This window comes from Pelodiscus sinensis, chromosome 4, assembly GCF_052426305.1.
Source record: "Pelodiscus sinensis isolate ZL-2025 chromosome 4, ASM5242630v1, whole genome shotgun sequence".
Taxonomy (NCBI): domain Eukaryota; kingdom Metazoa; phylum Chordata; order Testudines; family Trionychidae; genus Pelodiscus; species Pelodiscus sinensis.
Genome location: NC_143055.1, coordinates 73,800,147 through 73,815,100, shown reverse-complemented (window position 1 = coordinate 73,815,100; position 14,954 = coordinate 73,800,147). Strand labels below are relative to the sequence as shown.

Below are 14,954 nucleotides of genomic sequence, written 5' to 3'. Positions count from 1 at the left end.
ATGTATTTTAAAATGTAGAAAATATCTGAAATATTTAAATAAATGGTATTCTATTATTAACAGTGCAATTAATCATAATTAATTAATTTTAATCACTTAACAGCCCTACTAAAAACTATGTATTTTCTTTTTAAAACATTTTCAGTAGCAAAACATTCATTTGGAAACACTGTATCCTCTGTCAAGTATACTCCAGTATATGAAAGTCCCTATAACAGGACTATATAAGGTACCTTGTCAAATGGAGTGACATCATGCTACAGATGAACAGGAGACAGTCTATGAAAGGGCAAGTCCAGATAATTTTCCATTGTAACAGTCAATTTGTAAGCTGTGCGCACAATTTTTAAAAGGACATCATCCAGAAAAAGAGAGGTCACTTGAAGAGAAATGTTAGTAGCTGATACAACATATGTTAAGGATGAGTGTATATATTTCTACAGTCCCTCACTGAGTATTTATAAACCACTGATACTGGGTCTTTGTCATAATTTAAAAGTAATTTTGTGTATTTTGACACTGTCAGAAAAACAGACAAGGATGTTTTGTGAATCTTCATAGATTTACCATTATTATAACAAACCATTATTACAGCCAGGATGGGCAGGAATGGTGTCCCTAGCCTCTGTTTCTCCGGAGGTGGGAGACAGGGCAGAGATCATGTGAGGATTGCCTGTTGTGTCCTCTCCCTCTGGGGCATCTGGTATTGGCCACTGTCGAGAGACAGGATACTGAGCTGGAAGGACCATTGGTCTGACTCAGTATGGTGGTTCTTATGTTCAACCAGGCTCAAAATTACGAAGGCACCGAACTACGATCTCTGAATCCTCCTAAAGTCTGGGGGTTTTAAGATTTTGAGTTTAGTTCAGCAGTAGTAGTAGGAGAGTGACATAAGACATTTAAATCCAAAATTTCCCAAAGCTCCTTATGTCTGAAGTTTCAATTTGGGTCCATCCATTATGACACCATTAAATTTCACACACATATCACTATATTCACATATATTAAGAATCTGACAAAAATTAACAAGTGAGGGATTCAGAGTTAGGACCAACACATACATATCTGTAATTTCCCTGCCAGAACCAAGGGTGTCTGTTATCGACAGTCTCCTGTCATGAGAGGTACCAGAGATAGGTCTTTACTATTACAAGTTGAACCTCCCTAGTCCAGCACTCTGGTCTAGCAACATCTGTGGTCTGGCATGATTTTAGTTAGCCAGGTGACCACTTACCATGGGTGTGGCCAGGTTTCGTGCATAAAGTTTGTTTATAGCTGCCAGTCCTGCTCTCAGTATTCTGTGCTGTTATTTAGCTCTTATTTACCTCCAAATGTCTTCTAAGAGTCTAGTAAGCAGTGGAAGCATTGGTAATGCTGATAAGCGTAAGCATGGTTTTTATGTTTTATTTACTTATTTCCTTGCACCAATTCCCTTAAAGTATTAAGACTCCCTCACACTGTCCAAACAACATATGTAGGTATTGGCTCAAAAGGCAGTTTTGTCTCTCTTCTAATCTGCTTCCATGGCACCTTTCTGTTATGTTTTTAAAAGTCTCATATAACACAAACAATTACATATGACAACCCAATGGCTTAATAACTTTGATGTTGTGAGAGACCCACCAAGAAAAGCCCGTAAATTCAAAACTGAGCTTCAGACTTTAAGCCTTTAGTCTGTCATACCTTTATCTCCCACCATTGGCTAAAGTAAAAGGACCAGTGATGAACTGTATCAGGGTCCTGTGAGGCTTAATTAAATGCTTGTAAAATGCTTTGAGATCCTCAGATGGAAAGTCTCTAGAAATACAAAGTTTTGTTTTTAATAATGCACGTTGAATCTCTCTAGTTCAGCACACTCAGGACCTGATAACCAAATCAGAGAATTTGCTGAACCATGGGAGATCAATATTGTAATTAGTGGATCTCTTTTTATTTGTATTTAATAATGCAAATAAAAGGAATAATGCCTGCCATACTGCTTAATAATGTATGATTTTGCAAATACACCTTACACAAGCCCATGTCTAGCCAAGGCTTATCAGCTCTCTTTGTTACAAAGTTAGTGTTGTTACCTGATTTTACTGATTTTGATTTCAGTTATAGCAATGTAAATCAAGAAGAAATCTGATGACATCATTTGAACTCCATCAGCTTTACATCAGATAAATTATATCAAATATAGATCCAATATTTTATATACAATTCTAACTCCTTCCCATAGGACACACAGTCTGTAAATATGCATTTTTCTACTCCACTAATTTTGATATTGTATGATGTTTACCCAATTCACTGTTCGTGCTCCCACTGGCTAAGAACAGATATTGATAATTATACAATGGAATATAACATATTACTTTCTGCTTTCATATAAATCTATAATTAAACTCACTAAAATGAATTTGTGATAAGAGTCATTTAAAAAATCCTGGAAGAAACAAGAGACTAGATCATACAATACACTACTGTGGTTTTAGCAAAGCCATAGTTTTGTTATACAAGAGCAGAAAAACTTTTAAACTCTTACAGGCAGTCCCCGAGTTACGTGGATCCGACTTATGTCTGATCCGCAGTTACGAACGGGGACTTTCTCGCCCCGGAGGACTGGAGCGGTGGGACGCCTGGTCCCGCCGCCCGCCTCCTCCGGGGCGAGAAAAGCTGCTCCCCGTCTCCCTGGTCTGCTGGGGGAGCCAGCAGACCAGGGAGACGCGGAGCAAAGCGGCGGAGGACCCGGGGCGGACCCGCGGCGCTTCTAGATCATCTGGAAGCGCCGCGGGTCCAGCCCTGGGTCCTCCGCCGCTTTGCTGAGCGTCTCCCTGGTCTGCACACCAGGGAGACGCTCAGCAAAGCGGCGGAGAACCCAGGCCAGACCCACGGCGCTTCCAGATCAGCTGGAAGCGCCGCGGGTCTGGCCTGGGTCCTCCGCCGCTTTGCTCCACGTCTCCCTGGTCTGCTGGGGGGGGGGGGGACGCAGCTAGTGCCCCCCCCAGCAGACCAGGGAGACGCGTAGCAAAGCCCGGGGCCTGTGGTAGAGCAGGTGGGGCGCTGCCGGTTGGTCCCGCAGCACCGCTCCTTGGCGCTATTGGACCAACCCGGACCAACCCAGTAGCACCCCAGCTGCTCTGCCCTAGGCATCTCCAAGTCAGCCGCTGCTGAAACTGACCAGCGGCTGACTACACGAAGCCCGAGGCAGAGTTGCTCCGCCCTGGGCTTCCTGGAATCAGCTGCTGATCAGTTTCAGCAGCAGCTGACTTGGGGATGCCTGGGGTTCTTAAGTTGAATCTGTATGTAAGTCGGAACTGGTGTCCAGATTCAGCCGCTGTTGAAACTGATCAGTTTCAGCAGCGGCTGAATCTGGATGCCAGTTCCGACTTACATACAGATTCAACTTAAGAACAAACCTACAGTCCCTATCTTGTACGTAATCCGGGGACTGCCTGTATTTCTTTGAACTGTTGTCATATAACTTACAAAATAACTAGCATGAGTGTTTTAAAATTAATTTTTGCTATGGAATAAAACCTTTTATGGCAGGGTCCAACATGCTATACATGTTTGTTCAAGAAGGACTACAGACAGTATTCAGATCTGGATCTGGATCAGGTATAGGAAGGGACTGGAAGTTAGGTAACGGTTACTATTTGGATTTATCTTCCAGGGTGCCAAGGCCTTTGGAATTGCTCTCATGAGTTTTAGCTCTTTTTCTGCCATTTTGGACAAGAAATTTCAGCCACATTTAAGCTAAAACCGTAAGAGTGTCTAAAACCAATGTACTGAAGTCTGCCTTTCCAAAACTGAAAGAGATCTCAGATTCTAATTTTGGCCCATTTCTGGTGAGTGGTAAATACCTGTAGCTGGGATTCATATAGCAAACTCAGATACAATTGTAACTGCAACATATTGCAATCCACAGTGCTATCATTTTAGAATTGAGCAAGAAATAATTCTGCCTTAGACGGAAGATGGCAGCTTATTTCTCAAAGATATTTTACTGAGTAATGGAAAAAAAAGTTTTATATTTTAACATGTGTTTTACATAGCAATGAAAACACCAGGCAGTCTAAAATTACAAACTGGTAAAGTGCAAATAAAATGTCAGACTATGGATATCTGGGAAGTGCATTACCTTTAATAAATTGATGTGACATAGAATTCTATACAAAAGTAAATAAGTTAACATATTCCACTTACCTTTGAAATGTTACTTGATCGACTTGTAGAGCGCCCTGGGGATTTGTCATTCTAGAAAACAAAATTGGATGAATTACTGAATTAGAGGCAACCCAGACTCTACGAACTCAGACAGAGAAGAAACTGAACTCTTTAAATTTCATTGTTTCTTTTCCCATAAACACTTGAATGAAGGGGGTTGAATATGCATTATGTTGGGGAACAATTCATGTCAGCACCCCTATCCACATGTGAATAAAATGATGTTGTGCACAAATATAGGCATTCAATATTCACACTGATCTCTGTTTATGAAATGTCAATCCATTTTACAGAGAAGAAATGGCAACAACATGTAGCTTAAATGATGAATCCCACATTATGAACAACAAATTGTGATGGTAAATAGTTCACAAATGCTATATATGTTTATAGGTAGTAGCCCAAAGTGTTTGTTGAATGATTACTAATAAATCAAATTGCATTTGCAGATAAGTCACAGGATAAGGGCTACACTGGTTCAATTACCTGTGCAGCAATAATACTTCTGACATTCCTTAATACTTCATTTAGTCTGATGGAAGACGCCTTCTCAAATCTGGCTCTCCCACTTCTAAGCATTTTATTTTGAAGCACAGAACTCATACAGTTGACGAATATTTTACAGAGATCACAATCTATGCTTTTTTTTTTATCACCCCAGATAGTGGACTCAAGCGCTGGTGAGAAATACAGGTAACAAACAGGATCGATTCTGGTAACTATTGCTTCCTGGAAGAGCTGGATTTGAACCAGGCACTATTCATGTAGGTTTTCATAGTGTTCACTCTAGATTTTTTTTTCCCAGTTTTCAGATAAATATGGTGGCTTGACCACTTCATTAAAATGTGTTCTTCAATTTGAGACCTAATTTTACTTGAATAAAGAGAAGTGATTCAAAATATATCCCAGCATTGTACATAATTAAATAGATGTTGTCCTAGAGTGGCTTTGCACAATCTTTCAATTCTTGGACAATTTTGGAGAGGAAAAGTCTGAAATCATTTTTAAAAAGAAGTTGTTTGGTCTTAATTGCTGCCACAGTGCAAAATGCTAAACGCTGTTTCTGATAACACAGAGTGCTCACATTTAATTTCCAATCAGAAAGTTTCTATTGACTGGAAAGGAAGCTCCTCTATAGAAATCTATTACACTACAATGAAATGAGCTCATCCTTCTCTTTGCTCCCCAGAGAATGCTGATTTTCTGAGTTTGTGCTAATGTTCTGAATTTGGGCCTCAAATCTAGTCAAATTCCAGTTTGGTGAAGTAACATGAACATTTTTGTGCTGTATTTGACGGTGTTAAACATGTTCCCAATGCTATTGAGGTATTCTGAAATAAGTGAACACATCTATTACTTAATTTTCAATTATAATTTAACAAATGTGAAGTTTTCCTTGGAAAGCTTTCAACTTGTCTTGCAAAACAGAATATTATTACCCTGAAAAGGTAAATTAAGAGCATTCACTATATAAATTTGCTCTTAAATTACTCCTGCTTTTACAGCATGTGTAATCTTGAAGCTGAATTTAAAAATTAAGGGTTTTGTTTCTTGAAATATGTTTTCTTGTTGAAGGAATTATTCCCTTTCGGTGAAGAGCCATTTTTGCTGGGGAAAAACCAAACAGGTCACATTTTTCTGTACTCTTGAAATCATTTTACATTTAAAGGCTATAATAAAAGAAAAAACCATAAGTTCAAGCATTAATTTTTATTCTTATTTCCATACATTAGGAAAGTATATTATCATATTCTCCCTAATATGACTCTTGTAATAAAAACAGTGTTAATATCTGACAAATTTATAAGACTTCAGAGCATGAATTAGTTAACATCAGTAAAGTGCTTTAAAAAGTGTAAACTTGTTTGCTCTCTTTTAAAAAATTCAAAACAAATGGCTTTTAAAGCATATTATATCAATTACAAAACTGCAGCATTATCTCTTGAGAGACCTACAATAAAAAGATCCATACAGCAACATTTATGATATTTTATTATTCTATAATATCAATGGTAAATTACTACTTAATGGAATTCAATAATTTAACACTAAGCTTTTACAGAGTGATGTCTTAAGGAAACTAAACCTGTGTTCCTGGAGTTCTCTCTCTTAAATTACATTCTAGACCCTCTCCAACCCAGCTTCTTCCCCTTGGCACTCCAATGAAACCACTCTCCCAAATCTCTCCCTCTCTAGCCACAGCTAAGATATAGTTCACCTGATAGTTCACTATCGACTATCTTTGGTGACGCTGACCATGCCCTGCTCCTTTTGAAATTTTTGTCCTCCCATGATTCTCCTCCTACTTCTCTAAACATTTCTTCATCCTTCAGAGAATCCTCCTTATGGCCCTTCCAGTTTTCTGTTGGGACTCTACAGGGCTTTGTCCTTGGTCTCTTTCTCTCTGTATTATCATTGCATAATCTCATCCACAAACTAAAATTCAGCTACCATTTCTATGTAAGATTCACAGATCTGCCTCTCTACTCTAGATATCAGCTCAAGTTCAGCACAGCTAATGTAGCTCTCCTAATCTTCCTCCACAAACCTTCTTCACTACCTTTTTTCTCTAATACTGAAGACAATACCAGCATTTCACCTGTCACTTGGACCCATACCTTGAGTATCATCATTGACTCTGAACACTGAGTTCTCACATCCAGGCTACATATAAAAGATGCAGATTCTTTTTACATGATCTTGAACATGTAGTTTTCCTTAACCAACCACAAGGCTAAAACCCTTGCCCAGGCTCTCATCATTTTACATCTTTATTACTGCAATATCTTCTTTCTGTCCCTAAACAAATGTAATATTGCACCACTCTTATCTATTCAAAATGGTGCAGCAAAGACCATTTTCCTAGCTCATTGATTTGACCATGCCACTTCTTTGTTTGCATCCCTCTCCTGGCTTCCTTTTCTCTATCACACCAAACACAAGGGGTTTCTTCACTTTTCAAAACCCTTCTAAGTCTATCCTTGCCCTAGCTATCATTTCTCATTCACTATCCAATAGCTGCTACTGCTTGCCTCCAATCAGCCCATAATGCCAGCCTCCGTCACCCACCCATTAAGACTTCAAACAAATATGCTTCCCTCCCATGTTGCCCTTCATGTTTGGAAGAGGCTTCCCCAAAATATGTGCCAGGTTCTCTCATTGTCCACCTTCCGTTACCTCCTCAGAACTTTCCTTTGCCATGATGCCTATGATAATGGTGCGAAAATTACTCTGAATATATGGTTTTGGTATCTCTTAAGGTCATCATTTCTCAGTAAACATAGTTTAAGTTATTTTATGTTAAATGTAGCTTTTATATTTTTGGGGAAACTGTGTGCGTGCACACACACACAAAACTGAAAAGTGTTTTTTGGCATGACTGTTTTTTGTTTTAATCTACTGTTATCTTTTTCCAAAGAGGATGACAGAAAGGAAGACTGATGCAACCTCACAAAGGAAAGAATAAGATTTAGCAGTAGAGAAAAGTATAGTGAGCCCCAAGCCTTTGGAAAGCAATATTTTAGTTGCAGAAATTTGAATATTCTGAAATTTATTCAAAGTAGATATTACTTAGACCTGAGATACACAAAGGTCATAACACAAGAAACAGGATTTAATGAATACTTTTAAAGCTCTTTTGAATTATTCTTACATTTGAAATAACCCATCAAGGTAAAAGTAAAAAATAAATAAATAAATAAGGCTGCGCATACCTCCTGAATACCCTCTCTTTCAAAATGTTGAGTCCAAAAAAATGGACAGATCTTGGACCACAAGGTAAGAAAGCATATACATCGTGAGCATTGGCAATATGTGCTTCAATGAAATATCAAAATTTGACTTAAAAATACACTTACTCAAAGAACTGTTTTAATTTCTAACATGTACAAGCTTAAATTATTAAAGAAAACATTAACTTAAGGAACTCTTGGGGAGATCATTCTAGTAGCAACAGACTCAGCTGTACAGAAGTTCCTTAAAAAATATTTCAAACATGGTTGCTCCCTGGGCTGGTCACATTAGGACAATGGTTAAGTATTTCTATTAGGAAATTCATGCAGGAATATTAATGAAAACACTCAATAGGTTCTGTAACATCCATCCTCTCGATGTGTCTAGGATTATGTTACCTCCACAGATAGCTATAGTGGGAAAGCTGCATTCTTGACCATGATACTCCAAATAATGAGTAAAATTGTAAACTGTAGGGAAAAAGTTGAGGTCTCCATTTAGGCTCATTTTCTTGTAAAAATAAGTTATGATATAGCAAGAAAGACCTCTCTAAATGATGTAGGAGTTCACCTCAGTAGATAAAAATAGTAAAGGGCATTTACTAAAAATAGTAAAGTACTTCCAAAACTGTGTGAAGTATTGGTAGACTGAGAACAAATTCTCAGGATTTTTTGATATAGAAAAAATTAATACTCATGCCCTAGAATTATGTTAAATATACCTTTTAAATTACTTCTAATGAAAGCTCTGTTTAGCTATAAAGATATACGTTACAGATGGCACTGGGTCTGCAGTCTCAACAGGTCTCTCTTGTACATGCACAGCAACATTCTACAGATGGAGTTCTAGGTCTATAAGCCATTACAGTGTCTCATCTGAATGTGAACTAATTGGCCTACGTCTGTCAGAACCTTAGCTCCTTTTCTAGCATAGGAAAAGAAGGCAAAGAATAGAAAGAACTGTGGCCATCAAAAATACCACAAATTTAACCTATTAGTTCTTCAAGAAAGTTTTTTTCTGCGCTATTCAGCATTTTGCTTACAACTCTTACTACCTTCAAGTGCACCATACTAAGAAATATGTCCTGTAATTAGTTATTATTCACATTCACCATAACCCTAAATCAGCTTGCATCACTTCAAAAATCATTTACACCTCAATGAATCTTAATTAAAAAAACAGAAGTTATTTTTACTTTTTCCATAAATGAAATACACAGTTTTCTGACTTCAACATTAGAGGTTTATTCATCCTTAATTATTACTTACAAGTTTAGAAGTTCAGTTTGGGTATAAACGTCTAACTATCTGATGATTATCTGAAACCTGAACTCATCTGACATTGATCTAGAACTGATATTGGAAATCTCAAAATAACAAGCTTTCATGGGAGACTTACATAAAGAATAAGATTTTTCTAAGGATAACCTTCCACAAAAGATAGTTGGTATTTTCACTTTCAAATCAAATGAAAACAACAGTAGAGAGTGTGAATTTTTTAAAATAACCTGTTTTGAAACTTCATAAACCACAGTATTTAAAAATAGTGTCTCAAAATACTACAGCTTATAGCAGTACTATTCAAGTGCATTGGCCTATAACTATAAAAACTGTCATTCTTTAAGTCTATTTGCTTAATTTTTCTGTATCTCACATAGCAAATTGTCAGCACAAAAAATAATAACTAATAATAGTGATTGCCTAAGGTAACTTTTTAAGACCCCATCTATATATAAGAACTATTAGCTGCCCAAAATTAAAGCTGCAAAGCAGATATATTCATATTTTGGAATCTATCTGCCTAAACACCACAAACATGAAGACTCAGGGTTGCTTTACTTAACCTCACAGATACTTACATGATCTGATTTAGACCCTCCACTTTACCCTTCTCCACACATGTTTGAGAAGAATACACCTACAATGCTTTTCTGGTTTACTCTTATAGCTTGTGAGTAACATGAATCAGATGGCCCAGTGTACATGGTTTGTATGTGATGTATTCCTGTGAATTTAGATAAAGTTGGTATATTCAGGGATGAGCTGAAGGGGGAAATCTCAGGAATCCCAGTCTTAGAAGTTGAATAAAATGGAAGAACAAATGGGCTGCCACAGAGAGATTACCCTCATCTAGTGTTAGCCCATGGAGCTCAAAGAAATTGAAGAGTAAATATTTTTCATTTTGGTATGACTGAAGCTGCACCATATGGCAGATATTTTTCCAAAAATTCCAGAGCAGGATTCTCTGGACCCTCCCCAAAATCTGCACTCTCTTCCATATTACACAAGCTGAATGCTGCTGCGTATTATCAATCTGCTTGGTATATATTTATGAAACAAAGCACAAATATTTCCAACCAATTCAGTAAACATGGGCTTAAGACTGAGACACACGTGTAGAGATTCCCCAGTCCCTTACCACTTCTCTGTGGAGGACCCTGGAGCCACAGGATTTGTTAAAATGCAAGGAAGACTATTTTGTGGCAATACTGTATCTGCAGCATATAACTATCAACACATCTAATTTCGCACCTATCAGTTTTGATAGAGTTGTATTCTGCAGATAGCTATTTCAGGGAACAGCATTTACTCAATGGCTGTGTCTAGACTGGCAAGTTTTTCTGCAAAATCATCTGATTTTGCGGAAAAACTTGCCAGCTGTCTACACTGGCCACTTGAATTTCCGGAAAAGCACTGATGATATCATGTAAGATCGTCAGTGATTTTCTGGAAAAAGTATGCTGCTCCCGTTTGGGCAAAAGTCTTTTTCCGAAAGACTTTTGCCCAAAAGGGCCAGTGTAGACAGCATAGTACTGTTTTCTGCAAAAAAAAGCCCTGATGGCAAAAATGGCGATCGGGGCTTTTTTGCAGAAAACCGCGTCTAGATTGGCCACGGACGCTTTTCCACAAAAAGTGCTTTTGCGGAAATGCTTTTAACGGAAAACTTTTCCGTTAAAAGCATTTTCGGCAATTCATGCCAGTGTAGATGTAGCCAACAAGTAAATCTACACTGCAACTACGGAAGGCAAAACTAGTGCCAAATTAACACCAACCCAACTGTGGGTAAGAACCTGATAATTTTACATTGAATAGTACCCAACTTACTTCACAAATAGTTCTATTAAGGTAAACGGACATTTTTGTAAAGTAGGATACAAATCAACAAAGATCATCAAAAAGTGACCCAGTATTTTTCTAATTAGAAATTACTAAATTATAATATAATGTGACTCAATTTACTTCACTAACCAACCTGAGTCTATAGTAACTTACTTTTATAGAGTGAGAGTTTCATCTTTTTGCCTGCATTTACAAGTACAATTTTTATGTTACCATATCCAGCTATTATTGCTGCCCCACTTTGATGCACAAAGAAATGACCGAATGTATCCTTCAATTAAAAACAAAAATAAAAAAATCCATTAGTAAATGTTGAAACATTAGTGAATGCTTTTCCATTATATAATCAGATTTTTTAACACTCCTCCCCCACCCCCACAAAGCACATAATGGGGAGGTTTCAGGTGTGCATTAAAGTGAAAGAGATATGATCACTCCCCGCAAAAAATTAGATTTACTGCTTCTAAACAGATTCACACCAAGAGTCATTTTTTGCTTTAGCCACATGAGCATTTTGTAGCAGGTTTATGAAAATGCCACACAAAATAAATATTAAGTTTCAAAGTCAGTTACTGACTTAAGTACAATGCAGTTTGATACATAGATATGATACTAATTACATGTCATGTTATTAAGTATTTTTGACTGATTGCAAGATAAAAAAGCCTGTCAAACACTAACTGGAAAATAATTACTAGCATTACACAGTCCTTATGGGTATGAGACTGTAAGAATAAAACCAAAGGAAGATATCAAAGGCTAGGATTTCGAGAGACCCATATATGAGGGTAGAAGGTCAAGCAAAAATCTTCCCCAACCCCTCCCAGAAAAACCTTGCAAAGCTATGCATGGACCTCTCTAAAAAAAAAATCTTTTGCATTTTGGGGACTGTAAGGACTGTTTGCTCCTGCTTCCTGGAATGCCAAGAGGGGGTGAGGGATGACTGGAGACATGTCCCTGATCCCCCTCTGCAGCAGCCAGTGGAGAGGGTGCAGGACACAATGTGATCTAACAGACAGAGCAGATCATACCTTTGCCCCTCTCGCCCTTCTCCCACAACAAGCACATAAGGAGAATTCTCTCTCTCCAGTCTTCCTCTTGGGCCAATGCAGCTCTGCAGCCTCCTCTACTCAGTACAGTAGTAAACATGCAACAGTGTAATGTCAGCCCCAAATTACTGAGATTGGTAACTCCAGAAAAAAGAATTCAGGGGACATGTGATATGCACAGAAATTAGATTTTGCAACAGCTCCAATATCTGGTATTATTTAAAAGTAATTGCTGCATCTCTAATAAGTTACCCCACTTCTGTCCCTTGCATGTAAAGATTTCAGGGTGCTCAAAATACACCTAAATAGTAATACTGCTGCCCTCGGCCTTGTTTGATATAGATCAGCACTGTGAATTGCAGCTAGAGATGGGATTAACAAGTGCTCTTTTCCTTTTCCAAAAGTAAAGCAGCCTCATATCTTCCATCTCTTTCCCAAATGTCACCATCTATCACAACCTGTGAAAATCTACACACCTTTCAATCTCAGGATTAAACTAATATAACAGAACTTTTTTTTACCTTTGTGATGACAATCTTTGTTCCTCATGATATGGAATGTTATCTACATTCTGAGTTTTAGACAGCTTTGACAGTTGTGGCACAGATAAATGTTGAGTCACAAGTACAGTGTGTGTTCATTGACAGCAGAAAGAATTCCTAGCCACATTTATCTAGCTCTCCTATGCCCTGAATTAAAGGCTACGATGTGATGGAAAACATGTTATTGTGTAATGGGGCATATATCCTTAGATACCATTTGCCATCACTGCATTGCATGAAACAAATGGAGTGCAATCTCTCTCTAAACTGTTAGTACACATGTTGGACACAAAACTTAGTTAACTTAGAAGTAGTTGCTCAAGTTCATTTCGTATTAGCATTATGGCTGAAAAAAAAAATCAAGAAAATCACAAATTAGGGCACTATTATCACCATTCCTTAACACCTATACTTAATGGCCAAGCACATTAAAGGGTACACCTACACCCCAGGCCTGAAGTCAGAATAAGCGATGCAACTTCAGCTATGTCAATTTCATAGCTTAAGTCGAAATAGCTTAATTTGGCCTTTGGTGCTGTCTACATAGCTGGAAGTAAAAGGAAATGATGATTACCATGAGTCTTCCAGCTTGACATTAATTCGAAATAAAAGCTTGTAGTGTAGATGTGTACCCTCACAAACACCATCACCAGCAGAGGAAACTTCCTTTCACTTCCACCATACAGCTAATGCCACACAGTCACGTCAAAACTCAGTTTCTATTCTAATCTCAGCATTTTTGAAGAAATTAATAATATTATAGACCACAGTAAAGGTTGTGCATTGGACTGTGATGTTGAGGAATTGAATATGTACATTGTGGATGGTTGTCAAGAGAGCATTCACTGCCATGATTTTTCTATACAAATTTCAAAAGAAGAAAAAAAAAAAAAGAGGAAGACTGTAGATAAGAGTAAATGAAAAGAGAAATTTGAGACTGAGTATGTGACATACACAAAAGATGATGAAGATAAATATCTGGTTCACAATACAGAAGATAAAATTAACAGATGTGATTAGACTAAGAAAAACAAAAGGTTAAATGAAGAAAAAGAGAAAATGAAAACAAACTTATTATATACCACAGTTGTTCCTACTGCACTTCAGAACAAACTTGTGTCTAGAAGCAGAAACATATGTGAAGTCACAGATCATTCTTAAGCATAAACCTATTTTTAAAAGTTTGGCCTAGGTCAATTGCAGAGAAGTAAGGACAATTATATCATTTCATTAATCTTAGCTTTCAAACTGAACAACAGGGACAAACTGCACACAACATAAAAGATCATATTGATATTTAAATACACGGATCATCCTTTTCTTATTTATTAGTATCTAGAGAGCACTTTCATATCACATATAACTAGTTTTGCCATGCAAGTATTTTCATAATACTGTAGCAATGTTCTGGTTTTCCAGTATAGCACTATTTGCCAATGTATTTTTCTCCAGCAAAGAATAAGCTTTCTTCATTATTCATCCATTTAAATACGGTCTGTTTCATTTCTCTATGGCATCCCTACCACATTAATCAAAGCACTGTTGTTATAATAGGCAGCAATATAATTTGTGATAGATTTCTGCATGTCAAAAACACCTTCTGCTACTTGCTTGCTAATGTCTAAATTACCTGGCAATTATAAATGACCAGTATGATTGCACTAATACTTGATTTACATTAATTTATTATTGGAGACCTGCGAGGGGAGTTTCGATATTTGGTGGTTGATAAAGATAGCTTATGTTGCAAAACTGCAATTGCAGTTTTTGTATTGTTCTCACCTACCACTGCCCATCTACAGAAAATCAAGACAAATGCTTTGGTAGGCACAGAAGCATTCAAATTGCTTAGTAAAATGTAGCAACTGTAACAAATAGCTTGTAGGCTTAAATGTATTTTTCTAATTTATGAATTTTCGTCCTCTGCAGCATAAAAGGTGCGTCTTTGTGCTGGATCAAATTTTAGTAGGCTAATGTAGTAAAGTAAAGCAGCTAGTTACCTCTTATTTTTATGTATGAAGGAGTTCACTGTGCCTACAATACCTCCCCTCCTAATTAGGTCTGATATGTGGCACCATAAATTGAAAGAATCATCTTAACTCAGGTTCTTAACTCAAATTTCCGGTTCCACTTTTCTCCTTGTTCTGCTGAACAGAAATGTAATACACTGCTCTGTTGTATTGTTCAGAATCATCACATGGAATTATCACCCATAATATTATTGAGATTTTCACTGGCTGTAAAGATAAATTTTGAAGAAATGCCTATTGCTAGTTTGGTATAAGTATGTGTTGTAGTTA

At 37.3% G+C, this 14,954-nt stretch overlaps 1 protein-coding gene across 6 annotated transcripts in view; it reads right to left on the bottom strand.

Moving 5' to 3' along the window:
- Positions 1–14,954, bottom strand: part of MARCHF1 (membrane associated ring-CH-type finger 1) — a 481,117-nt gene that overhangs the window by 113,630 nt on the left and 352,533 nt on the right. For all 6 annotated transcript variants that reach the window (XM_075930154.2, XM_089777941.1, XM_089777939.1 and 3 more), the window contains one exon: positions 4,192–4,242. In XM_075930154.2, coding sequence (XP_075786269.2) covers positions 4,192–4,242 — 51 coding nt within the window. The remainder of the gene's footprint in view (positions 1–4,191; positions 4,243–14,954) is intronic.